The sequence below is a fragment of the Eretmochelys imbricata genome, chromosome 17 (assembly GCF_965152235.1).
Source record: "Eretmochelys imbricata isolate rEreImb1 chromosome 17, rEreImb1.hap1, whole genome shotgun sequence".
In the NCBI taxonomy this organism is placed as follows: Eukaryota; Metazoa; Chordata; order Testudines; family Cheloniidae; genus Eretmochelys; species Eretmochelys imbricata.
This window is the reverse complement of record NC_135588.1, coordinates 1448983-1475400: the sequence shown is the minus strand read 5'-3', so window position 1 is coordinate 1475400 and position 26418 is coordinate 1448983. Positions and strand designations below refer to the sequence as shown.

Genomic DNA, 26418 nt, shown 5'->3' with positions numbered 1-26418 from the left:
CAGTTGGCATTCTGAACTATTCTGATGCAGAACTTGACTAGACACCAGAGAGGGAATGGAGTGATACTCTACGCCAGTTCTCTCCCCTCTCAGCTCCAGCCAAACTCCCTGTCCTCTCCTGTTCCAAGTAAAGGCAGTTATATAACAGAGTGCCTATCAAACTGAATAGAAACAGTGGCGATGTGGGGGGACCTGACCTGCCCCATTCTGTAGCCCGGCTTCAGCTGAGACATGCTGGCATCAAAAATGCAGAATTGTTGGGTGGATGTTTAATGAAATGGGGTTGGGGGAAGAGTTCTCAGCCCAGTTCTCAATGGCCAGTTGCCAATGTCATCAAAGTCACAGCTGGAATTGGCATTTATTGGCAGTCTCAGCAGAGGCCAAGGTCTACAAATAGGGACTGAAATTCCTTCTCCCCTGAGAGATGGTTCCTTGGGGTCAGGGAGAGAAGCAAGCTTGCCCTGCTCCTCAGCCTGTGTCTATTCTGCGGATAAGCAGGATTCCAGTTTTCAGCCCCAAATTCACATGAATTGGAGAGAGAAGTGGAAAAATGTATGCTCCAACCATAGGTTAGTGCACAGTTGACCAAACACAAAATGCAGACTTTTTAAAGGGGTAGGGTCCCATCATATTAAACCTTGAGTTTGGGTGAAAGAGGTGCCTGGATCTCATGGCAGTGGATGCTCCGTCCTGGATAGATGCTCTATGCTCAGACCCCGTGGTGACTTGGATGCCATGGTGATGGGCATACAGATGTCATGGTGACAGATGCCTGGACATCATGGAGGGTGCTAAGATCCTGTGGGGACCGGTGCTCAGACGCCAGGGCAATGGCTGTTCAGAGCCCAAGGTGACGGATGTTCAGTATTATAGGCACTGGGGCACCATGATGACGGGTGCGGTATCGGACCTGGGCAGAGCAAAGTTGTGATCCACGCACCCTTGTTCCTGGTGCTGTGCGTGCCCGGGCTGGACAGGACAGCCTGGGGGTGGCCGCAGGATGGTCTTTCCCTGCTGGGACCCTGAGTTGCGGGTGGTGACATGACCAGGGAGGTGGCCGAGCGGCATTGAGGCTCACACCCCAGGTGGTGTCCCAGGCACAGAGACCCCCCCTGCCAGCCCACAGCACCCCTCACCCTGTCGGAGCAGATCCCCTCAGCCCACAGTGCTCCCGACAGCACCCCCCTCGGAGCCGACCCCCCCCTGCGTCCCCCCTCGGAGCCGACCCCCCCGCGTACCCCATCAGAGCCGACCCCCCCCTGCGTCCCCCCTTGGAGCTGATCCCTCGGAGCTGACCCCATCGGAGCCGACCCCTCCTGCGTCCCCCCTCGGAGCCGACCCCCCCAGCGCCCCCCGTCGGAGCCCCCCTCGAAGCCGACCCCCCTCAAGCGCCCCCCATCGGAGCCGACCCCCCCTGCGTCCCCCCCCGCAGCCGATCCCCCAGAGCCCCCTCGGAGCCGGCCCCCCCAGCCCCCGCCGTTTTAGCCGATCCTCCCTCGGAGCCGACCCCCCCTGCGTCCCCCCTCGGAGCCGGCCCCCCCAGCCCCCCCCGTCGGAGCCGATCCTCCCTCGGAGCCGACCACCCCAGCGCCCCCCCTCGGAGCCGACCCCCCTGCGTCCCCCCCCCGCGTCCCCCCTCGGAGCTGATCCCCCAGAGCCCCCCTCGGAGCCGACCCCCCCCTGCGTCCCCCCGCGGAGCCGATCCCCCAGAGCCCCCCCCCCCGGAGCCGGCCCCCCCGGCCCCCCCGTCGGAGCCGATCCCTCCAGCGCCCCGCCCGGAGCCGGTCCGGGCCCGTCACTCCGGGAAGGCCCCTGTCGGCCCGGCCGCTCCGCCTTCCCGGCGCCGCCCTCCGGGTTCGCGGCAGGTCGGCCCCGCAGAGGCGGCTCCTGGCCCGGGGCGCGGACGGGGCAGGGCCGGGGCCGGCGGCCGGGGCCGGGGCCGCGATCGCGATGCTGCCGCCGCCGCTCGCCGCGCTGCTCGCCCTGCTGCTGGGCGCGCTGGTGCTGGGCCGGTGAGCGGGGGCCGGGGGGGGGTCGGGTGTGGGGGGGGTGGGGAAGTGAACGGGGGGGCCGGTGAGCGGGGGCCGGGGGGGGGTCGGGTGTGGGGGGGGTGTGGGTGAACGGGGGGGCCGGGGGGGGCCGGTGTGTGGGGGGTGAGCGGGGGGGCCGGTGTGTGTGGGGGGGGGGGGGTGAACGGGGGGGCCGGTGAGCGGGGGGCCAGGGAGGGTGTGGGGTGAGTGGAGGGGGGTTGGAGTGTGTGTGGGTGAGCGGGGGGGCCGGGGGTTTGGGGGGGGCCAGTGAGCGGGCGAGCGGGGGGGCTGGAGGGTGAGCGGGGGGGACGGAGTGTGTGTGTGTGAGCGGGGGGGGCGGAGTGTGGGGGGTGAGCGGGGGGTGGGGGTGAACGGGGGGGCCGGTGAGCGGGGACCGGGGGGGGCCGGGTGTGTGGGGGGTGGGGAAGTGAACGGGGGGGCCGGTGAGCGGGGGGCTAGGGAGGGTGTGGGGTGAGTGGAGGGGACCTGGAGTGTGTGTGGGTGAGCGGGGGGGCCGGGTGTTTGGGGGGGGCCAGTGAGCGGGGGGGGGCTGGAGGGTGAGCGGGGGGGGCGGAATGTGTGTGGGTGAGCGTGGGGGCCGGTGAGCGGGGGGCCAGGGTGTGTGCGCGGTGTTGGGGGGCTGGTGAGCCAGGGCTGGGGTGTGTGTGGGGTGAGCGGGGGGGCTGGCGTGTGGGTGTGGGGCAAGCATAGGTGGGGGAACAGAGGACATGGGGAGGGAGTGGGGGGCAGCATTAGGCGCTAAGGGGGCAGGTGCTGGTGTCCGGGTACCCCAGAGTGTAGTTGCTGCACACTGGAACAGCTGCCGTTTCTAGTGGCTGGGGTGGGTTCCCTGGGGGCCCCCATCACCCCACGAACCAGGCCCCTCAGCCTTGAGGCCCCAGCACATTTCCCCAGAGGTGCATTGGGGGCCAGGACTGTGCAGCTGGGGAGTTTTCCGTTGCCCCAGACACCCTGGACTTGGGTTTCTGTGCGCCCCCCCAGAAGAGACCGATAGAGGCTCCCCTAAGCACCCTGCCTGGCACTGCCCAGGCCATTGTGTGCCTGGCTCTGGGCACAGGCGTCGTGGCCCCCCTGCTTCCCCCTCCGGCTGGCACTGCCCAGGCCATGGCGTGTTCAAACGCAGACTCTGTGCCACTCCCGCATTGGCACACGACATTTACTCTTTATATTGTGGCAGTGCCCCACTCAGGGGTAGGGCCCTGTGGCAGTGGGTGCTGCAAAGACTCAGTGATCAAGTCCCTGCCCAGGGCTTGTTCCATGGGGTGTGATTAATCCAGCTGCTGCTGGACCTACAGCGAGGTTAGTTGTTTCCTGAGCTGCAAGCAGAGGGTGGGACAAGTGTTCGGATTGGGAGTGACAGGGAGGCCCTCCCGGGGCTCTCGGAGAGCTGGCATTTACCTGCTCGGAGACCTGGAATTTACCCAATCTCTCTTTGACTTGCCTGCAGGTGGCTTGTGTGCCGACTGGCCACTAACTGGTGTCGTCAGAGGCTCCGGGCAGAGCTGAAGATTGGTTCCTTTGGGTTCTTTTGGCTCCAAAACATCAGCCTTAAGTTCCAGCAGGAGCAGCAGACGGTGGTGGGTACTATACTCCTGAGGGCATTCTGCGCCAAAAAATTAAAAATTCTGTGCACGATATTTTAAAATTCTGCAAGTTTTATTTGTCAATAAATAAATGCAGAGGCTCCAGTATGGAGGTGGGGAGCACAGACCGCTGGCTGCACGAAGGTGGGAGATCACCCTGCAGCTTCCCCACCCCGGGGACACAGACTCAGCGGTGAGGCTGCACCCGACCCTGACACAGCACAAGGCCTGGGCCTGCCCCAGAAACACTCTGAGGCCCTGCCCCTCTGTGCCAGACACACCAGCTGTGGGTGGGCAGACTCAACCAGACAGGATCCAAGTGTGGAGGGGCTCAGTGTGGGGGGAATCCAGGTGTGGGGTCCGAGGATTCTGTGTGGGACAATCTGGGGGCAGGCAGCTCAGCGGGGGGTCTCGGTGTGGGGGGATCTGGATGCACAGGGGCTCGTTGGGGGGGTTCCAGGTGCAGGGGCAAGGGGACTCTGCAGGGGCTTCCAGGTGAAGGTGGTTGGGGCTCAGCGGAGGGGTCTGGGTGTGGGGATCTCAGCAGGGGGGTGTGGGTGCTGGGGGCATAGGGCTTGGTGTGATGGGGTTTTGGGTGCAGCTAGTTGGGGGTCAGTGGCCTTGGGGTCTGGATGTGGGGGCTCAGGGTGGTGCAGGAGGGTGCTTATCAGGGTGGGGGGTTGAGTGCAGGGAGCTCAGTGCAGGGTGGTCTGGGTGCAGGGGTGGGGGTCGTGAGGGAGGGGGTCTGGGTGCAGGGGGCTCCAGAGGCAGGGGTTGAGGTTCAATAGGGTGGGGTTTGGGTATGGAGGGCTAGGGGGGTTCTGGCTTGGCAGTGGTGTCTGAGTATGGGAGGTCTGGATGCACAGGGGTCGGGAGGATGGGGGAGCAACTTGCTGAAGAGTGACCCCTCCCCCCCGCAGCTGAGAAGCAATGGGGGCAGGAAGCAGGGGAGGATGTTGAGCTTCCTGCAGCTGGGGGTGGGTCTGACCCAGCCCCAGCCACTCCTTGCAGGGAAAGAGGAAGTCCTGTCCTCTTCTGCCTCCAGCGCAGTTGGGACCAGCAGCTGATCCCAGCTTAGAGTGGGAGCCACTGGCTGGGGTGTCCCCAGCCCTGCAGTGATTTACCTCTCTGCTGGCTGCTCCGGGTGCCTGAAATGATGAATCTGCTCTGCTAGGGAGTGGTGCGTGACTGCTCTTGCAGCTTCCCTTTGCTTCCCCATCAGAAAGTCATTTTTCTGCAGGGAAGCAAAGAAATCTGCGGGGAACATGAATTCTGCGCACTCCTAGTGGTGCAGAATTCCCCTAGGCGTAGTACTAGAGGCGCTCAGAGTGACGGGGATCAGCTCCTCCGGGTATGCGAGGCCTCTGCCTTCCCCCACAGTGACCCGCTGAGGTCTCACATCCCATGGCAACCGCTCATGCAGCCACTGGAGTGAATCCCCACGTGGCAAGTCCTTTCCACCTAGCCCCACTGCTGGCCCTAGGCTCTTCCTCCCCCCGTACTCAAACCCTGATTCTCGCCCATCTGCACAGTGTGATGCCAGCTAGTCCTTGTGCTGGCAAGCTGAATGGGAGCTGGGGGTGGGGGGAGAGAACACAGGACGGGTGAGCATTACAGGGTGGGGCTAGGCTCTGTAGCTCCACTGACTTTTTTGTCTGTCTGTTTGCAGGAGATTGACAATGTCTGGATCTCCAGTAAACTCCTGAGCCACGAGCTGCCGTAAGTACCCACCCTGGCTCTTTCCTCGCTCTCCTTTCTGTGCTTGGGAGCGTGGCTAGACCCTGACTCCACTTGCCTTGCCAGGGTCCCCCAGCTCTGCCCGTAGGCGTCGGCCTGCTGCGGCAGGTCACATTCTCCTGCTCTCTGCCGTAAGGAGTGACCAGCTGTCTCTGGGCACTGCTCAGACTCCCCTGGCTGCGCAGACTGTGTGGGGGCAGGACATGGGGGCACTATGGGTGGCTGGGCTGATGTAGGGGAGGGACTCCAGGCTGTGTTAAGCTGCAGTAATGCGTGCTGTCGCTGTTCCTCTGTGCAGACGCTACCTCGCGCTGTGTTTCGGCGAGGTGCGGGTCCGCGTGGATCTCCAGAAGGCACCAGCGGCAGGGTCCCCAGTCCCTGAGGCTCCAGCTGAGGGCGGCAGAGAGGAGAGCAAGGGGGACCTGCCCATTAAGCCCTCCCTGCTGAGAGTCCTGAGCCAGGTGAGTCTCCGTGTGCTGGATCTTAGGAGGAGGGTGGGCGGGGAGCAGGCCTAGCTCCTGGCAGACGCTCCTCACTATGGCCCCCTTGCTCCCAGCTCTTCTCGATTCACGTGGAGTCCATCAACATCATGGTTCTGCATGTGGCCACCTCCGAGTCCCTGTGGCACATCCAGCTCACCAGGACGCGCCTGCTGCTGGACAGCGACGGGAAGCGGTAACTCCACCCTTGCCCCGGCCTGTGGGACCAGGGCTGGGTAACAACCACGTACAGCTCCCTTGGCTCACGAGAGCTCCGCTGTGGCCTTTGTCCTGGGAGACCATTCCCGCCCCGTGCCTTGTAGAGCTGGGCTGGGGGCCTGCCACTGGGACTCCTGCCTGGCAACATCCTTTCCGCCCGCCCTCCCAAGGGCTGTTAAAATCCTCATCTTCTACCCCCTCCCTCTTGGTCAGCAGCTCTCTGTAGCCACTGGAGGGCGCCCCAGGAGCATGGCACCCTAACCCTCTCCCTCCTGGGACTGAGACCATCCCAACCCCTGTGTGATGCCTGGTTCTTGCAGATGGCAGCCTCCTGCTGCATGGTCCAACTCTAGGGTGGATGCTCCGGGGGCTGTAGCACAGACCCCAAGTTGGAAAGACCTGGCTAGGGGGCAGCAGGGCCCCTCTGTGCCTGGCAGGTCTGAGCTGAGCTTTCTTCTGCTCTCCCCCCAGCCTGGACTGTGAGGTGACCCTGTCCCAGGTGAACAGCAAGGTGCTGAAGAGCAGCCAGCTGGTGAGTATCCAGGGTAGGGGGCCCTGCAGCTGCCCAGCCCCTGCTCTTGGGGAGCTCATGCTGCCTATCACCTGAGCCCACCCGGTGTGGCACCAGGAGGCATGGCGTGAACCACAGGGGCTCCCAGCTGGAGATGCTGGCCAGTCCTGGAGCCCGGCGAGCGATGCTGCCAGGTGGGGCTGTAGCCTCGGGGGGGCGTAGGACACTGCAACCTCCTGCTTTCTGCACTGTGACCAGGCTGCCTGTGGGCACCGGTTGTGGGCTGCAGGGCTGCACCCGATGCACATAAATGGAGTGGCTAGAAGCTGCCCCCATCACCATGGGCTCCTCCCCTGTGATGGGGGCAGCTCTCGCTTGACCCTCGCTCTCCTTGACCCTCTGCCCCCCCATGCAGGATGACACATGCCTGGCAGAGCTGGTGCTGGCTCTCACCTTCTCCATGGAGGTCAACGTGAGCAAACGGCAGCTGGTGGGCATCACCCTGGGCGTGTGGACCCTGCATGCAGAGCTGCATGAGGGGCTGTTCTGCAGCGAGCTGCTGCGCCGGGCAGCCAACGGAGTGAGACGCAGCGGCGCAGGGGACCAGCCAGGTTGCCTGGCCCCAGGTCGGCCAGCCATGTTCCCTGGGAAGTCTCGGGGGGCTGCGGGGAAGGGAGAGGGTGCCCTGGGACCCCCATGTTCCCTGCACCTCTGAGAATGCGTCTGGCAGAATGGGCATGGGGTGGTTTATGCTGTCTTGGGTCCCAGCCAGGGGTCCTCTTGGGCAGGTCAGGCCATTGCTGCCTCCTGCTGGGGGGAGTGGGGAGCTCTGGGGTGAGACTCCTGCCTGTGACCAGGTCTATCCCTTGCTCCCAGGCCCCGGGGAGGCCCCAAAGTCTCTGCCCCTGCTGAGCTTGCGCACTCTGCAGCTCATCCCCAGCAAGGCGAAGGTGGAGCTGGAGAACACCAACGTGGTGCTGTCTGTGAACAGCCAGCAGAGGTAATGGGGAGCTGGCACCATGACAGGCCCGAATGCCCAGCCCAGCTGCTCTGCTATCCCTCCCGCCTGCAGGCGCTCTCCTGAGGCCCATGCCTCTCCCCTGGCTGCCCTCTGCTGGGCATCCCCTCCCTGAGGGCCTCCAGCCAGCAGGGTCCAGACGTGAGTGGTCCCTGGGGGAGGCAGGATTGCTGTGGGTGAGAAGGCCATGGGCCAGGCTCCGGGTGGCTCTGGAGTGGGGGCGGAATGAGCATGGCCTGGGCTCCCTTGGTCGCCCCTCCCTTCTGAGGCCGTGAGGAGCGCTCTGCCACGGGCTGGGCTTGGCAGTGATGGGGCAGGGCTGGGCCGTGCCCGGGATCTATGCTGGCCACCAGTGGGCAGGGCAGGAGGGGCTGGGTGGTGGAGCTGTGGCTCCCTTCTGGGTGTCCTGTGACTCTGCCTGGCTCCAGTTCTTGTGGGTTCAGGCACCTCACGTGGACCCTGAAGCTGCTGCAGTTCCTGTATCAGCGAGACGAGGAGCAGATCCCGCTGCGGAACTTCACGCCCACCTCCGACCTGGGCCAGATGAGCACTGAGCTGCTGCTGGAAGGCGAGTGCGGGGGGCTGCTGCGGGAGGAGTGGCTCTGTCCAGGGGACTGCGGGAGGAGGAAGGGAGATCCACACCACTCTCTGCCCCAATGGGTGGGGCTGGGTACTCCAGCTCCGCAGCATGTGCGTGGGGGTGGCTGGCTAACGCCCATAGCTCTGCTTGGTGATGGCCGCCCCTTCTCCCCACAGATGGCCTGCTGCTGTCCCAGAGCCGCCAGCGTATCGTGTGCCTGAACTCCCTGAAAGCCAGCGTGCAGGTGAGTGCGTGACTCTGGCGGCTGTGTCCTGGCACCTACCGAGCCACACTGCCCATCGATGCCTGCAGGCCCTGAGCTGGCTGGGCCTGCTGACGTGCGCGTGAGCAGCGGGGAAGAGGTCTTGCTCACACCTCCCTTCTCCCCATCTCTAGGTCACGGCCATAGACCTGTCAGTTGCTGTTCTGCTCAATACCTGCATTGTCCACTATCGCCACCAAGAGTTCTCTCACTGGCTCACCGCGCTGGCCCAGGAGTGCCGGGGCCCAGGAGTACCGGCCCCCCTCCAGAGCCACAGGCGAAGGTACATATGGACCCAGGGAGGGTGATGGCTGGTGTCGTTAACCACCCCCTGGTCTCCAGCTAGGGTGCTCAGCAGCCATGGTCACCTCCCTCGGAGCATGGGCAGAGCACACAGAGTGCCGTGGTTTGAGGGTTAACTGCACCTTCCCTTCCCCGCCAGCTTCCTCCAGGGCATCCACTTAAGGTTGCAGGCTCCCAGCCATGGGGAGGCCCAGGTCTCACCCTCCAGACGGGGCTACCTCTCTCCAGGGGCTACACGGATGTCTGCCAGTCGCCAGCCAGCCCCCACAAAGCGAATGCCTTTCTTCGTAGGGGAAAAGCAGTGCTGAGAGAACATCAATCCACCCCAGGTTGGGGCCACGTGCCTGGGTCAGCCAGCAGCCTGAGGGGCCCTAGCCAAACCCTTACCAGCCCTGCCGCATTGTGGGGCCCTGGCTGGCTCTGAGTCACAGGAAGGCCTGGGGGTCCTTTATGCAAAAAGCCTTTTCTTTGTGTGCTGGGCTCTGGGAAGCAGTAAATGCAGCCCCCCGGGGACTATCACCTGAGGGACTCACCTCGCTGAGCCCTGTGGGAGGAGCTGTGGTAACCCACCCCCGTGGAGCTGCCTGCCAACCCCAGCCAGTGGTGAGCCAGAAACTGTACCAGGCGGGCCCCAGAAGTGCCGCGAGCGGTGTGATACCTGCCCCATGGAGCATTCCTGCCCTGGCCCAGAGCATGGCCTGGTTCCCTCCACTCAGCAGGAGCTGCGCAGCTTGGCCTCTCTGCAGGCGAGAAGCAGCCCTTGGGGCTGGGCTGGCATGTGGCCTGCTGTGGCCCTGGGACAGGAGCTCCCTCCAGGGCCTGTTCTGTAGCAGGGGGGCTTGGGCTCACTAATCCCATGGCCCTCCTCACCCTCTGGCAGGAGCTGCCCCCAGATCTTGGCTCCCATCATCCTCTCTGCCTCTCTATCCAACGTCAGCATCTCTGTGCAGCTGGGGGACACGCCACCCTTCGCGCTGGGCTTCAACACCGTCTCTGCAGGTAGGAGCCTGAGATGTGACAGGGCGGATGCATCCCAGCCTGGGCAGAGCACAGCCTGGGCTTTGGCTGCTGCCATGCCCATGGGGCCCCTCCTCTGCTTTGGAAAGGGCTCTGTGGCTCCCAGGGCAGTACCTGCAGCTGACAGAGAAGAGGCAGGTCTGGGCTGGGGCCCTCTGGCACGGCGTGGAGGGGCAGAAGGTGATGGGAATGGGTGCTCCAGCCTGGCGGGGAGGCCTGGATGGGCACTGCTCTGCAGCAGTTCCTCAGCTCCTGGGTCTGGGTCAGGATTGTTTCCGGGGGTGAGGTAGCAGCTTGGTCCCCAGCCCCAGGGGAGCACGCTGGCCCCTGCCTCGCACACTCCAGCGGGGCGTCCGGAGAGCCCCGGCCCATGCTCACCTCCTGCTCTGTGCCCTCAGACTACCAGCACCTGCGCCCCCAGAGCGTGCACCAGCGGGGGGCGCTGGCCATCGACCACCTGTGCTGGCGCGTGGGGAGCGACTCGCACATCCAGAGGGCCCCGCACCCACCCGGCATGCATGTGTGGGGAGAGGCCCTCATCCTCGACTCCTTCAACTTGCAGGTGAGAGGGGCGGCCGCCAGAGCGGGGGAGGGAGGATCAGCTCCCCCCCCCCCGCCCCAACAGGCATGGGCGCGGCTCCCTTGTGAGGCAGTGGGGAGGCGCTTCCTTCCCCCCCGGACCCTGCAGTGGGGAGGGGCTCTGCCTGGGCTGGGCTGGGAGTGGGAATGTGGCAGTTTCCGACCTGCCAGCCAGTGACTGGACTGTGCCCCCTGCAGGGCAGCTACAACCAGCCCCTGGGCATGTCCAGCGCCCAGGCAGACACGCTCTTCCTGGACTGCACCATCCAGGGGCTGCAGGTGGAGTCGTCGGACACCTGCACCAAGTGCCTCTCCAGGGTCCTGTCCCTGCTGCACCCAGGGGCCAGCCCAGCAGAGCCTCTGGTGGAGCCAGCCCCCTCCCTGGGGGAGTCCGCAGGCCTGCTCTGGAAGGTGGACCTGAAGGTGGAGGATGTGAACCTGTTCACACTGTCCAGCCTGGTGGGTAAGTGACCAGGTGGGGCTGCTTGGCGGGGGCAGCACCATGGGCGGGCAGCCGTCCCGCAGGACCTTCTGCGCCAGCCAGACGGAGGCAGTAGCCCTCTGTGCAGGCATCTGAAGGACAAACCCACAGACTGCTCCTTCCTTCCCCGGAGATCCTGAAACACCCGGCCAGGCTCTCAGCTTCCCACACTCCCACGCTGACTGCCGCGTCCCTGCAGCTGTCCACAGTCCCTCCTGGGGCCTCTTGGCTCTCAGCAGCCCTCACTCCCTGGGCTCCTGGGATGTGACCAGCCCTTTGCTGCAGGGGAGGGTGTCCTTGTCCCGTCCTGGCTGTCGGCAGCTGTTGGTCCTCCCTGCACTGCCCAGTGCGGGGGGCTTCGAGGGCTGTGCCCTGTCCTGCCCCCAGAGATAACCTCCTGTTTCTGCCAGGTTCCTTGGAGGTGAGGCTGGACACGCTGATTGCCCTGGGCAGTGCTGAGAGCTGCACTGTTAGCGTCCAGGGCATGGCGCTGGCTTTGGTGAAGAGCATTTCTGAGAAGATGCAGCCCTGCTGCAAAGCCCCAGCCATCCGTTGCCCCATCCTCAGCATCTCCATGCTCTCCTTCACCTACCACAGTAGCGTCCACGCCCTGGAGGTAGGTGCTGGCCGCTGTCCTGGCAGAGGGCAATCTGGGATGGCAGTGCCAGGCAAAAGATGTGCCCGTGGGCTGAGTCGGAGGGGGCTGAGTGACCAAGCAGGTCAGGGCACCTGCTCGTCGTCCCACTCGCACTGGGACTTCAGTGGGGCCATCAGGTGAGGGCGAGCGATGGGCTCTCAGCCTAGGCCCTGTGCATCCGTGTCACACCCTGCCTCGTGGCTGGAGGCCTCTGCTGCAGCACGTAGCAGGGCTGGGGGGGAGGCCAGGGGGGGTCAGGAGTGAGGTGGCCAGCACAGCAGTGGGGGAGCTCGCTCGGCCCCTGCCTGCTCTGGCCCTCATGGGCTCTCTCGGCCCCAGGGCGTGCTAAGAGGCGCTGGCAGAGCAGAGACCCAGGCCCGCTTGCCCCTTTCTGTGCCCTAGGTCCAGTGTGGCGAGGGCCTGACTCTTCTGTGGAGCCCCCCTGACCACATGTATCTGTATGAGCACGTCCTCGCCACGCTCCAGTGCCGTGACATGCTGCAGAGCACCTTGGGCCGAAGGGGTGCTCCCTCCTTCCCCCCGGAGCTCCAGGCCGCTGAGGCAGCGAGCCCCAGCAAGCCTCCCAGCCCAGCCCAGGGTCTCCCAAAGAGAGTCCTCAACCTGACGCTGGAGATGAGCTCTGCCAAGGTCACAGCCTTCGTCTCTGAGGCCAGCTACATCAGCCTGGTGGCGGAGCGGGTCTCGATAAGCTGGCACGGCAGTGCCCTCCACGCCTACTGCCCTGACCTGGCCGCCGGCTTCGACGAGCACGGCATCTTCAGCTTCAAGGAGGTGGAGGTGCAGCTGCTGCCGGAGCTGGAGGAGATGATCCTGCATCGCAGCCCCTTCCCCACCCTGCGCACCCTGCGCAACCGTGTCTGGGCCTTCTCCTTTGCCAGCGTCGTCATCGAGCTCCCCTACCAGTACGACTTCTCCCGCACGCTGGACGAGGCCATAGGCGTGCAGAAGTGGCTGAAGAGCCTGCACCGGCAGGGCCGCCCCCCGAGCTCGGCCCTGCCCCCGGACCTCCTGCTCAAGGTGCAGCACTTCTCCTGGGTCTTCCTGGACGACGTCTTTGAGGTGAAGCTGCGGGACAACTACGAGCTGATGAAGGACGAGAGCAAGGAGAGCGCCAAGCGGCTGCAGCTGCTGGACACCAAGGTGGCGGCTCTGCGCAAGCAGCATGGCGAGCTGCTGCCCGCCCGCAAGATCGAGGAGCTTTATGCCTCACTGGAGAGGAAGAACATTGAGATCTACATCCAGCGCTCCCGGCGCCTGTACGCCAACATGCCTATGCGGAAGGCTCTGCTCACCTGGACCCTCTCCAGCCTGGAGCTGGTGGCCCTGGCTGATGAGTCCTTCCACGGCGTGGAGCGCGTGCTGGAGCAGATGAGGGACCTGGACAGCGTCAGCCCCTTCCCACCCGAGGGGCTGGAACTGGTCACCCAGTGGTGCCGCATGCTAAAGGGCAGCGTCAAGACCTTCTTCGGTGAGTGTGTCTATGGGGCTCCTCAGCCCCCATGGCCATGTCAGCTCTGGGCTCTGGTTCCCTGGCATGAAAGTGGGGGCATGACGGGCACTCGGGCCACATGCAGTGGGAAGCACTGTGGTTCTCCCACGTAGGGTCCCTCTGAACTAGAGGGGGGTGTCGCCTGCTCGGCCTCCTGCCCAGAGGCTGGGGAGAGTGAAGAGACCACTGAATGCATGGCCCCTCCCCAGGACCCCGGGGATGAGTCTAACGCAGGCTCCCCTCTGGTCCGGCAGTCAGCGTGGTCTCTGGCTCTGCCCCACAGTGCGGATCCGTGACTACCCACGCTACCTGTTTGAGATCCGGGACTGGCAGCTCTCGGGTCGGCTGATCGGGACGGAGCAGAGCGGCCAGGCCTGCTCTCGCCGCCGCCAGCTGCTGAAGCTGGGAGCGCCATGGGGGGATGCTGCTGTGGAGAGGAACATGCCTCCCTTGAAGTTCTACCATGACTTCCACTGTAAGTGGGCTCTGGGGGGCCCGATCCTACAGGCGGGCACGCGGCTGGGGTCCAGAGTGGGGCTCCTTCTGGCTCTTGCTGAAGGAGCTTGGGCTGGGTTGGCTGGGAGGGGCTGGGGGGCCATGTGGGCTCCAGTTGGGACTGGAGGAGCACTGCTCTCGTGACAGGGTCACACTGATTTGGGGGTGGCCTTATCCCTGGCACTCTGGACCGTGAGCTTGGGCCAGGCTTAAGACACCGGGAATTGTGGGGAGAGGTGCAGGTGCTGCCCTCCTTGAGGCTGGTCGGTGCGAAGCAGGCTTGTTCCCCTCTGAGCTGAGTGGAGGGAGGATGAGCGATGGGCCCAGGTTTCCCCCCACCCCAGGGACTGGGCAGTGCCTGGGGTTTGGGATCCTGCCCCCTGGGGTCAGGATGCTGGAGTGGGGCTGCGCTGGGTAGCTTTGGGGGTCCTGGGGCAGCGCTGTGGAAGGGAGGGTGCAGAAAGTAACTTTGGGCCAGGCTGTATCTGGTTGGGGCAGGGACCGGGAGCTGCCCTGAGCCGCTGTCTGTGTCCCTAGCGGAGATCTTGCAGTACACCATTGTTTGGGGGCCGTGCTGGGACCCGGCCTGGACCCTGATTGGCCAGTCTGTGGATCTCCTCACCAAGGCCTCGGAGGATCCCAGCCCCACCCTGCCCTGGTGGGATAAGAGCCGCCTTCTCTTCCACGGGGATTGGCACCTGGACGTCGAGCAGGCCAACCTGCACCAGCTGGCCACCGAGGTGAGACTCGCGTGGGGTCGTCCAGGGCGCCTGGGCCCCCCACGGCCTGGCGGCCTCACGCTCCGCCTGTGTCTTGCAGGATCCGTACAACACCACCGAGAACATGCACTGGGAGTGGAGCCACCTGGCCTTCCTCTGGAGACCTGGCCAATTCGTCTTCAAGGGTGACTTGGACATCAACGTCCGCACGGCCTCCAAGTGAGTGTCAGCCCAGGGGGCGGGGGATGGGGGCTGTGATCTTGGAGAGCAACCCAGCACCTTCTCCCTGAGCAGGTACGACGACTGCTGCTTCCTCCACCTGCCCGAGCTCTGCATGACACTGGACCTGCAGTGGCTTTGCCATGGGAACCCCCAGGACCATCACAGTGTGGTGCTGCGCTCCCCAGAGTTCGTGCCCGAGCTGCCCGTGGGGCAGCACCATGACTCGTACCGGGCCTTCCGCTCCGAGAACCTCAACCTCTCCATCCGGATGGACCTGACCCGGCCGGGCGGGGGTGAGCGCTGCCCCGCAAGGGCACTCCAGAGCTGCTGGGACCCAGCGTGGCCCCGTGCCAGCTGCTGCTCAGCCACTGACTGGAGCGTGGCCGTTCCTGCTAGGAGCTCTGGTGGCTGCTGGTTTGGGGCTCTGTGTTTGGGAGGCGGGGGGTCATTGGAGATCCCCTGTATCCCTCCCCCACTGCCTGCCTTGGCCAGGTGAGGAGCTGAGTGCTCGTGGGCTCTGCCATCCCAGGGAGGGTGGGCTCCTGGCGAGGGAGAGGCCTTGGGGGGCCGGGCAGTGGCTGACGTGTGCACAGTGCTGACGTGTGTTGCTCTCAGAGCTGTCCCAGCCCCGGATCCTGCTCTACAGCAGCACTCTGCGCTGGATGCAGAACTTCTGGGCCACCTGGACCAGCGTGACGCGCCCCATCTGCCGCGGGAAGCTCTTCAGCAACATGAAGCCCGGCAAGAAGAAGCTGGGGCAGCACTACAAGCAGCTCTCCTACACGGCGCTCTTCCCCCAGCTGCAGGTGAGGCCGGGCCCCTGCGCGGTGCAAGGCTGGCCCTGCGGCTGGTGAGGTCCCTCGCGTTCCCTCCCCCCACCAGCTCAGTGTGGCGAGGTCCGTCGGCTGTCTCTCTCCCCCATCGGCTGCTCTCCTGCGTCCCGTCCCGTCCCGTCCCCCCCAGCTCAGCGCCCTGGGTCTGCTTCCCTTAGGTGCATTACTGGGCCTCCTTCGCCCAGCAGCGGGGGATCCAGCTGGAGTGTGGGCAGGGGCACATATTCACGCGAGGGACTCAGCGGCTCATTCCCCAAGGTGAGGCTGGGGGCCCTGCCTGGCAGGGTGGGGTGGGGGCGAGGGGCAGGGTCCCCCCACTGATGGCTCTCCCCTGCCCCCAGCTGGCACGGTGATGCGGCGCCTCATCTCGGAGTGGAGCATCACGCAGATGGTGAGCGACCTGAGCTTCGTCACCGTGCACCTGATGGCGTCGACCTGCGACGAGAGCGCCGACCACCAGCTCGGCTCGCTGGCGAAGAAGACTCACCTGCTGAGCCTGTCCTGCCTCACCTACCAGCGGCACAGTAACCGCACGGCCGAAGAGGTACCCACCGGCTCGCGCTGCGCGCAGACCCCTCCCCGCCGAGGCAGGGAACAGGCCAGCGGCTGATTGGGGCGGGGGAGCGACTAGCGCTCTGGCTGTCTGCAGGGTGAGCCCTGGATGAGGGAGAAACTGAACAGGGCCCCACTGGCTGCAGACTCAGCAGCCTTGGGTGCCGCTGATCACCCTCTCGAAGAGCTCAGCATGGGCGGGGCAGCTGGCCCAGAGGGACAGTGACATGACCAAGGCCACCCCGCTGGGGGTGACGCCCGGGTGTTCCCAGCCAGGGTGCTCCCCACTGGCCACAGGGCCTCCCTGCTGTTGGGCGGGTTTGAGCGGGGAGTCGCTCTGCCCTGGCCGTTGTCTGACCCCGGCTTGGCTCCAGGAGCTGACCATGCGGGATGGGGCCGACGCCTTCCACACCCACCAGCTGCAGCTGGTGGACCTGCGGGCGTCCTGGACCACCACCAACCGGGACATCGCCTTTGGCCTCTACGACGGCTACAAGAAGGCGGCTGTGCTCAAGCGGAACCTGTCCACCGAGGCGCTGAAGGGGTTGAAGATCGACACCCAGCTGCAAGCTAAGAAGCTGAAACAACGCCTGCTGTCCGCTGCCCTTCCCCCGCAGAGGGGGACTGGCACCACCAGCGAGCGAGGCTCCTCGGGGGGTGAGTGCCCAGCCGCCTGGGTGGGACCCTCGGGATGCCGCTCGGCACACAGCCCCGTCCCCCAGAGCTGCACAGCTCGTTCCACACATGTCCTGCCTCAGTACTGACCCACCTCAGCACCCACCATGGCCAGCTGGCCAAGGGCTGGCTCCCTCTCCCTCGGCCCTGACCCCCCCGTCTGCTCCCAGGGGCCTCCCTCCCTCGATACTGATCCACCTCAGCACCCGTCACAGCCAGCTGGCCAAGGGCTGGCTCCCTCTCCCTCGGCCCTGACCCCCCCGTCTGCTCCCAGGGGCCTCCCTCCCTCGATACTGATCCACCTCAGCACCCGTCACAGCCAGCTGGCCAAGGGCTGGCTCCCTCTCCCTCGGCCCTGACCCCCACCCCCGTCTGCTCCCAGGGGCCTACATGCTGCAGAAGCTCATTGAGGAGACAGATAAATTCGTGGTCTTCACGGAGGAGGAGTCGGGGGCCAGCGAGCAGCTGTGTGGGATCGCTGCCTGCCAGACCGACGACATCTTCACCCGCAACTGCCTCGTTGAGCTGGTCAACTGCCAGGTACCCCGGTCCCAGCCAGGCTGCTTCTGGGACAGGCCAGCCAGAGCTCCTGCCCCGCTCCCTACAGCGCCCCCTGCTGGGAGAGGTGGTGACTCAGCTGCATCTTTCTTTCCCTGGCGCTGCCTCTGGGGCAGACACTGCAGGCCTTCTTGGCTCTGGTTTATCTCCCGGCTCGGCTGCCCCGTCCTGGGGTTGGCAGGGTCACTTAGGGGCCTGTTCCCCTGCAGATGGTGCTGCGTGGTGCAGAAACCGAGGGCTGCGTGATTGTGTCGGCTGCCAAGGCCCAGCTGCTGCAGTGTCTGCATCACCCCGCCTGGTACGGAGACACCCTGAAGCAGAAGACCTCGTGGACCTGCCTGCTGGATGGCATGCAGTACTTCGCCACCACTGAGAGCAGCCCCGCTGAGCGGGAGGACGGCCAGCTGTGGCTGGAGGTTGGTTGCTGTTGGCCGGCTGCTTGGCCGGAGTGAACTCAGGTGGGGTAGGGGGTCCGCGGCTCTTTAGCTCCCATGCGGGAGGGATTTGTCACAGCCACAGCCCCAGGGTGCTGAGACGCAGAGGCCTAAAAGTGAAGGCAGCCCTGGAGCCCCCTAAATCCATGGCAGGGCAGGATCCCAGTGCCAGGCAGCTGGGGGAGAGGGTGCCAAGCCAGCCCCAGGGACAAGCCCCCCAGCCTGCCAGCTCTGGCTGGGCTGGGCCCGAGGCCTGGGGAGTCACCAACGTCCCTCCTGCCCCAGGTGAAGAACATCGAGGAGCATCGGCAAAGGAGCCTGGACTCGGTGCAGGAGCTGATGGAGAGTGGGCAGGCCGTGGGCGGCATGGTCAGCACCACCACAGGTCAGCCTCGGGCCTGAGAATCGTTCACACCAGCACCCGGGGATTGCTGGGCCCTCTCTTTACCCTTGGTCCTTGTCTGTCACCTGAGGGACAAGCAGAGCCAGCCCAGCTGAGAGCTCTGTCCCTCTCCTGTAGCGCCCCACACTGGGATGGGCTTGGGGTCCCTGCCCAAGGAAACATTCTGGGGTAACTCTCCAGAGGACTTACGTGCATCCCCTTCCCCCACCTTGTGTTCAGATCCCAGAGGTTTCCCCCCCGCCCCCCACCCTTGCCCCTGCACTCTGATGCATCAGACTGTCTGAGAATCGGGGCCCTCATACCTGGGGGTGGCAGCACCGGCCCTGACAGCTGCCATGTTTGGCCCCCAGACTGGAATCACCCCTCAGAAGCCCAGCAGACCCAGCAGGTGCAGAGGATCATCTCCCGGTGCAGCTGTCGCATGTACTACATCAGCTACAGCCATGACATTGACCCGGAGCTGGCCACGCAGATCAAGCCACCCGACGCCCCAGCCAACCAGGAGAAGGAGGATCTGCTGAAGAAACAGGAGGGTGCGGGCTTGCGCATTCTGGGTCATTCTGCTCCCCTCTGGGAGGGAGCTCCTGGGGGCAGGCCACGACCACAGGCCTCAACATGCCGAATTCTCGCGTAACCCTTAGCAGGGGCTGTATCTCCCTTGGATCAGAGCTGGGCAGCTGCAGTCGGCTCCGGTCAGTAGGGCCCTGGGGTGTCTGGCACCGGGTGCAGTCTCTGCTTTCCCTTCTTGGTGCTGATCTCCGGTTCGTTCTGCCCGGCTCTCGGAGGCCAGGGAACGGCACTCACAGCCAAGTGCACAATTCATGCCGCGCTCCAGCAAAGCCCGGCACAGGGTGGCAGAGCATTGTGGGCTGGAGAGACGGGTTTGTCTGTGCCTGCTGGGGCCTGTGTAGCGTCTCTGAGCTGTCATTGCCTGGGGGCGGGGGTGGACTTGGTCTCCCCAGCCCTGGCCCTTGTTTGTGTGTTAGCCCCGTAGGTGGTTCCCTCTGCAGCTCCCAGGGACTATACCGACCCGCCATGTGCTCTCCTAGCACTCCCTGGCTGTCACAGGGGCTGCCCCAACGCCCGTTCCTCTCCTCGCTCCCCAGGAGCCGTCGACACTTTCACGCTGATCCACCACGACCTGGAGATCTCGACCAACCCGGCGCAATATGCCATGATCCTGGACATCGTCAACAACCTGCTGCTGCACGTGGAGCCCAAGCGCAAGGTACCCGTGGGCCTGAGCGGTGCGCAGGCGTAGCGAGTTCCCCAGAGACCCCTCACCTCTCCTGTCTCTCTCTGGCCTCAGGAGCACAGCGAGAAGAAGCAGAGGGTGCGGTTCCAGCTGGAGATCTCCAGCAACCCTGAGGAGCAGCGCAGCAGCATCCTGCACCTGCAGGAGGCCGTGAGGCAGCACGTGGCCCAGATCCGCCAGCTGGAGAAGCAGATGTACTCCATCATGAAGGTGAGGCCTGGGCTGGGGTTGGCTCAGCGTGCGGACTGCAGGTCCCTGGGTCGGGCCTGCTTAGGCTGGGGAGGTGCTGACTGGTGCCGGCTCTTCAGTCCCTGCAGGATGACAGTAAGAACGAGAACCTGCTCGAGCTGAACCAGAAGCTGCAGTTGCAGCTGAGCCAGGAGAAGGCTGATCTGCAGCTGGAGAGTGAGGAGCTGAATATTCTCATCAGGTACCAGCCCCCACCAGCCTGATGTGCAGAGCAGGGAGGCAGCTTGCCCAAGACCTGCTGCCCCCCCGGTGCTGCCCAGTCCCACCGCCTTCCAAAGCCACCACGCCACTGCCCCCCCGCTCTGCTTCCCCGGGGCTCCCAGGCCTCCTCTCCCCCAGGCTGCTCTGAGGGGCTGCCCTTCGACTGGCCCTAGCCCTGGGGCTGCCCAGGGCCTGCCCTCACAGCTTTCCCGCGCCTGCTTGGGCAGGTGTTTTAAAGATTTCCAGCTGCAGCGGGCAAACAAGATGGAGCTGCGCAAACAGCTGGAGGACGTCAGTGTGGCCCGGCGGACCGAGTTCTACTTGGCTCAGGCACGGTGGCGCCTCACCGAGGAAGACGGGCAGCTGGGCATCGCTGAGCTGGAGCTGCAGCGCTTCCTCTACAGCAAGGTACCGGGCCCAGCGGGCGGGCTCCCTGGGTCGGGCTCCGCCATGGAGGAGGAGGGGCAAGGGGTGCGCTGGGGTCCGCAGCCTGATGGCTCTGTTTGCAGGTGAACAAGTCGGACGACACGGCAGAGCATCTCCTGGAGCTGGGCTGGGTCACCATGAACAACCTCCTGCCCAACGCCCTTTACAAGGCAAGTACCAGCCCAGCGGGAGGCTGAGTGGGGCCCTGCCGGGGCCGGGGTGGGGGCCTGGCGGCAGCCAGCCTGTGGGTGGGGTTTTCAGAGGGGTAACCAGGTCCAGCTGGGCCTGTGGCTGGCTGTGCCCCCACCGTCTCTGCATCCCCATCTATGCCCTGCAGGTGGTGCTGCGCCCTCAGAGCTCCTGCCAGTCGGGCCGGCAGCTGGCTCTGCGGATATTCAGCAAGGTCCGTCCGCCAGTGGGAGGCATCTCTATCAAGGAACATTTTGAGGTGAGGCTACGGGTGGATCCTAGGGTCGGTAGGCAGGCCCGGGGCTGGTGTTCCGCTCCTCTGTGTCCCCAGTAGGAGGTGCTGTAGGCAACAGGGCAGGCGCACCCATCCTGGTTGGATATCTGGGTGAGGGGGCCAGGGTCCCCTGGGCTGCAGGGCGGCACAAGGATTTGTGCACTGGCCCCTGACGTACTGCTCCTCTTGCAGGTGAACGTGGTGCCCCTGACCATCCAGCTCACGCACCAGTTCTTCCACAGGATGATGGGCTTCTTCTTCCCTGGCCGCAGCGTGGAGGAGGAGGAGGTGGGGGATGAGGAGGATAAATCCAAGCTGGTGACGACGGGTGAGGTGTGCTCTGTGGGGAGGAAGAGAGGGGCCTAGCACAGGCCAGCTCGACCCCCCCCAGTTGAACTCAGTGCAGTGATGGGATACATGCTGGCTGGCCAAGAGACCCCCAACGGGGATTGTAAATGGGGACTCCTCGTCATGTGGGGTCCCCTGGGTCCAATCTCGACCCAACGCTATTCAATCTCTTGTCAGTGGTGTGGAAGAAAATATTAAATCCCTGGGGGTAAAGTTTGGAGCTGAGGCCCAGACTGGTGCAGTGGTGGATAATGGTGGGATAGGGGAGTTCTTGAGAGCAATGTGGATCACCGGGGAAGCTGGGCGCCTTTGGCCAACCTGCATTTTAATGCAGACAAAGGCTGGGTCCTCCAGCTAGGAGCCAGGAATGCAGCTCTCACTTACGGGGGGGCTGTGTTCTGGAAAGTGGGGACTCTGATAGGAACATGGGGTCATGATGGAAACCAGCTGAAGCGATGGGCTGACTAAGAGGGCAAATGCAATCCTTGGCTGGATCCGCCCAAGAATATGGAGCAGGCATAGGGAGGTGATCCCACTGCATACAGCCCGTGGGAGACCATTATGGGGGTAGTGCTCAGTGCTGGGGTCCACACTTCAGAAAGGACATGGGCCAGCTGGAAGGGCTCAGAAAGGAGCTGCAGCGATTCGAGGTCTGGAAAACCTGCCTTACGGTGACAGAAGAGAAGCTCAGCCAGTGCTAGCCAAGAGAAGAGGAAGAGTGACTTGATCGCGGTCTGTAAATACCTACCTGGAGGAAGATCTGTGAGCGGAGAGGGCTCCTCAGTCTAGTAGACAAAGGCTGAACGAAACCCAGGGGCTGGGAGCTGAAGCCACACTGGGAATACGGTGCCCATTTTTAGCAATGAGGGTCATTGACCATTGGACCAGCTGAAGGACCTGGTGCACTCTGTGGTGCACTGACTGTCTCTGTTTCTACCAGCTCTGCCCTAGTCCAGCCAGGGTTCTGGCTGGCTGCAGGGATCAGTGTGGGGATACTGCAGTGGGTCAGGCTGGATAACCACAGTGCTCCCTTCTCTCTCAGGGATGCCCGTGGTGAAGCCGAGGCAGCTGATTGTGGCTGAAGACTCACTGGGCCCAGGGAAAGGAGTCGCTCAGGGACTGAACCGGACGTCAGGAGTCAGGAGGTCATTCCGGAAAGCCCCCGAGGTACCCACCCCACTGCTTTTGCGGGGAGTCTCCTTTAAAGCCTCCCCAGGAGCGTCTGTTTGGCTCCTCTTGAGGCTCAGACAGTCTAGAGCCAGCGATTGCTCCCGCAGTGCCTGGGGGCAGTGGGCTGGGCAGTTCTGCCCCAGGGCTGTGAGGGATTCACCCACTTACCCTCACACTTGTCAGCAAAGCTGCCCCTTGCATGCTGAGCAGCTGGTGCAGACCAGGGGGTGCCATCCTGGGTCCCCTGGCACGTGGCAGGGAAGAGAGATGAGCCTTGGCTGCTCTCCTGAATGAGCAATGCCCCCTTCCCACTGGTCCAGTGGCCAGCTGTGCATCTCTTCCCCCTTCTCTTGCTCTGTCCCTCCCAGCACCCCGTGGACGACATTGACAAGATGAAGGAGCGTGCGGCGATGAACAACTCTTTCATCTACATCAAGATCCCACAGGTGCCACTCTGCGTCAGCTACAAGGTCAGTGCCTGCCTCCAGCACAGTGTCTGGGGCAGGGTGACCCCCAGGGTGCTGGGGAGGAAGGGGACAGCTGTGGTCCCGTGCCAGGGAGGGAGGGGACAGCCCTGGAGGGTGCTGGGGAGGGAGAGGACAGCTGTGGTCCCGTGCCAGGGAGGGAGGGGACAGCCGTGGGCGTGTGCTGGGGCGGGGCCGGCCCTGGAGGGTGCTGGAGAGGGAGGGGATAGCCGTTGGCATGTGCTGGGGTGGGACGGGGTGGGGCCGGCCCCAGAGGGTGTAGTTGGAGGGGTTGTGTGTTAGGGGCTGCCCTGCCCTTTGATTGGCCCTATCCCTAGGGCTGCCCAGGGGCTGCTCTCACGGCTTTCCCTTGCCTGCTTGGGCTGAGCTGAAGTTCACTTTCCGCCTCTCCTCTCTCTGCCCCACGGGCTGTGGGTACTACAGGGTGCCTGGTACCTTCTTGGGGCAGGGAGCCCCTGCCTTCTTCCTGTGCACTGTCACTGCTGTCTGGCTGGCTGGGATGCATGACTCTTCTGAGCCGTGGGGCAGAGGGGAGGAGGCCATTCCTGGGCCCCAGCACACTGCCCTCAGCAGGGGCCCTGTGTCCCCGTTTCCGCTCTGGGTCCCGTCTGCCCGTCTCCGCTCCCATGAGCCCAGGGGTTCTGGCTGCTGGGTCTCGCTCCGAGCCTGTAGGAACACGGCCAGCGGCGCAGGCCCATGATTGGCTGGCTCTGGCCGCGGGGTCTGACACGTTGTCTGGCGCAGGGCGAGAAGAACAGCGTGGACTGGGGCGACCTGAACCTGGTGCTGCCGTGCCTGGAGTATCACAACAACACGTGGACGTGGCTGGACTTCGCTATGGCAGTGAAGCGGGACAGCCGCAAGGCATTGGTAGCACAAGTAAGGGCCCGGACCCTCCCCCCACTGAGGGGAGCCCCGAACTGAAGGAGCAGGGGGGAGATCTGCTCCAGGTTTTCTGTTAGCCCTGGGGACTGAGTTATACCCCCTCCCGCGCTGGTGCCTGCTGCTGTCTGGTTCCAGTTTGCTGCCCTCCCTCCCCATCTTCTCCTGAGTTGTGCTGGGCCTGTGCCCATGGTGAGTGTCTCTCTGGGCAGGGCAGAGAACATAAGCGCGGCCAGACTGGGTCAGATCAAAGGTCCATCTAGCCCAGTATCCTGTCTTCTGACAGTGCCAGTGCTAGGTGCCCCAGAGGGAATGAACAGAACAGGGAATCATCCAGTGATCCATCCCCTGTCGCTCATTCCCAGCTTCTGGCAAACACAGGCTAGGGACACCATCCCTGCCCATCCTGGCTAATAACCATTGATGGACCTGTCCTCCATGGACTTATCTGGTTCTTTTTTGAACCCTGTTATGGTCTTGGCCTTAACAACATCCTCTGGTTAAGGAGTTCCACAGGTTGACTGTGCGTTGTGTGAAGAAATACTCCCTTTTGTTTGTTTTAAACCTGCTGCCTATTCATTTCATTTGGTGACCCCTAGTTCTTGTGTTATGAGAAGAAGTAAATAACACTTCCTAACTTCCTCCACACTAGTCACGATTTTATAGACCTCCATCATATCCCCTTTTAGTCGTCTTTTTTCCAAGCTGAAAAGTCCCAGTCTTATTCATCTCTCCTCATACGGAAGCCGTTCCATACTCCTAATCATGTTTATTGCCCTTTTCTGACCCTTTTCCAATTCCAATATATCTTTTTTGAGAGGGGCGACCACATCTGCACGCAGTATTCAAAATGTGGGCGTACCATGGATTTATATAGAGGCAATAGGTTATTTTCTGTCTTATGATCTATCCCTTTCCTAATGATTCCCAACATTTTGTTCGCTTTTTGACGGCCGCTGCACACTGAGTGGATGTTTTCAGAGAACTATCCACAGTGACTCCCAAGATCTTTCTCGAGTGGTAACAGCTAATTTAGACCCCACCATTTTACACGTATAGTTGGGATTATGTTTTCCAATTTCCATTACTTTGCATTTATCAACATTGAATTTCATCTGCCATTTGGTTGCCCAGTCACCCAGTTTTGTGAGATCCTTTTGTAGCTTTTCGCAGTCTGCCTGGGACTTAACTATCTTGAGTAGTTTGGTATCATCTGCAAATTTTGCCACCTTGCTGCTTATCCCTTTTTCCAGATCATTTATGACTATGTTGACTAGGACTGGTCCCAGTACGGACCCCTGGGGGACACCACTATTTACCTCTCTCCTTTCTGAAAACTGACCATTTATTCCTACCCTTTGTTTCCTGACTTTTAGCCAGTTACCAATCCATGAGAGGACCTTCCCTCTTACCCCATGACCGCTTACTTCGCTTATGAGCCTCTGGTGAGGGGGGACCTTGTCAAAGGCTTTCTGAACATCTAAGTACACTCTATCCATTGGGTCCCCCTTGTCCACATGCTCGTTGACCCTCTCAAAGAGGGTCAGGCTTGGTCAGGCTTGACAAAGCCCTGGCTGGGATGATTTAACTGGGAATTGGTCCTGCTTCGAGCAGGGGGTTGGACTAGATGACCTTCAGGGGTCCCTTCCAACCCTGATATTCTATGATTCTATGATTCAAAGAATTCTAGCAGATTGGTAAGGGATGATTTCCCTTTAAACAATCCATATTGACTCTTCCCCCCAAAAATCACGTTCACCTCTGTGTGTCTGACAGTTCTGCTCTTTACTGTAGTTTCAATCCATTTCCCCGGTCCTGAAGCCAGGCTGACCGGCCTGTAACTGCCGGGGTCACCGCTGGGGCCTTTCAGAAAATCAGCCTCACATTAGCTGGCCGCCAGTCACTTGGTACAGAAGCGGATTTAAATGACAGGCTGCAGATGAGCTGTCTGGGGGGCTGCTGGAAATGCCCGGGCTGGAGTGGGCACTGCTGTCTCTGCCAGGCTCACTCTGCTCGCCCAGATTGCTGCCAAGTCCCTGCCTCTGGGGCAGGCTGTGCAGGGGAGCCCCAGGCCACGAACCCTAGTCAGGTCTGTGGCTGAGCTGTTGCAGCCAGGACAAGCCTTGGCCTTCCCCCGCCCGTGCTGTCTCCTGACCCTCTCTCCGCTGCGCAGGTGATCAAGGAGAAGCTGCGCCTGAAGCCAGCTGCTGGTGCTGAGGCCCGAGGGAAGCTGGAGAACAAATCTGACGGGACCATCCAGCAGCAGCAGGAGGAGGATGAGAAGGCGCGGCTACTCATTGGCCTGAGTGTGGGCGAGAAGAACCCCAGCAAGAAGTCCATCTTTGGCAGGCGCAAATGAGGGCAGCACCCGTCTGGCTGGGAAGGGACTCGGCAGCTCCTGCCACCTCTTGGGCACATGGCCCCTTTGCAGGCCTGAGCTGGCACAAACAGGTCTAGGTGGGGGCCCTTGGTGGCACAGCCCAGCCATGGCACAAGAACTTGATGGACTGATGGCACGGGCAGAGCCCCTGTCCAGGCAGGGAGCGGCATGGCGGTAGGGGGACACCGCACAGCGTGAAGTGGCTCCCCAGCCGCGGGAGCTGGGGCGGTGGCATCACCCAGGCCTGGGGCTGCCTTCATTTGCACAGAGCCTGGGTGGCGAGGAGCACTCTCCTTATTACTGGTGGGTCCTGCACTGGCGGCACTGGGCCAGCAGCTCTGTCCGCACTGCAACGCGGCCGCTCCAGTCTGGTTACTGTTGGGAAGTGGGCACTGAGGAGAATTTAAATAAGAGCTTTTAATTTGGACCCACCTCTGTCCTGGTGTTACTGATCAGTTCCCCAGCTGGGAGAGGGCGGGGGCCAGGGCCCAGCGGCCTGCCACCAGCACCTGGGCTCAGCCTGGGCCTGCTCCCCCACCCAGAGACCTGGGGCCTCATGGCCCACTGAGCTGCTTTCCCCTGGTTTTCCCCTTGCTCTCTGGTGCAGCCTGCAGCCTCGCCTGCTCCGTTCCTCCGAGCCCCTAGCAGGACACTGCTGTCCGTGCTGCAGCCCTGCTGTGCAGTGCAAGGGTTTGCTTGGT

General features: G+C 63.3%; 1 protein-coding gene across 3 annotated transcripts; it reads left to right on the top strand.

The window, feature by feature from the left end:
* The first annotated feature begins 1920 nt into the window (after positions 1 to 1920).
* Positions 1921 to 26144, top strand: BLTP2 (bridge-like lipid transfer protein family member 2). 3 transcript variants are annotated; one of them, XM_077836426.1, is made up of 39 exons: positions 1921 to 2012; positions 3499 to 3628; positions 5304 to 5353; positions 5670 to 5832; positions 5928 to 6046; positions 6541 to 6601; positions 6996 to 7206; positions 7457 to 7580; positions 8042 to 8166; positions 8355 to 8422; positions 8575 to 8723; positions 9624 to 9742; positions 10159 to 10322; positions 10538 to 10802; positions 11231 to 11436; positions 11860 to 12946; positions 13251 to 13442; positions 14000 to 14202; positions 14282 to 14400; positions 14476 to 14696; positions 15019 to 15209; positions 15395 to 15494; positions 15578 to 15780; positions 16163 to 16445; positions 16846 to 17003; positions 17231 to 17437; positions 17741 to 17840; positions 18209 to 18391; positions 18965 to 19086; positions 19168 to 19323; positions 19422 to 19543; positions 19791 to 19971; positions 20073 to 20159; positions 20327 to 20437; positions 20645 to 20780; positions 21843 to 21967; positions 22339 to 22440; positions 23200 to 23334; positions 25511 to 26144. In XM_077836426.1, exons 1-39 carry the CDS (start codon positions 1951 to 1953, stop codon positions 25694 to 25696), a joined length of 6726 nt encoding a protein of 2241 aa, XP_077692552.1. In that variant the 5' UTR covers positions 1921 to 1950; the 3' UTR covers positions 25697 to 26144. The 3 variants fall into 3 exon arrangements, 2 of the variants coding, with proteins under 2 accessions (XP_077692552.1, XP_077692553.1); XR_013348240.1 differs by lacking the exons at positions 23200 to 23334; positions 25511 to 26144 and having other exon boundaries at positions 20645 to 20785; XM_077836427.1 differs by lacking the exons at positions 16846 to 17003; positions 17231 to 17437; positions 17741 to 17840; ... (10 more) ...; positions 23200 to 23334; positions 25511 to 26144 and having other exon boundaries at positions 14476 to 14895; positions 16163 to 16300.
* Positions 26145 to 26418: the final 274 nt, after the last annotated feature.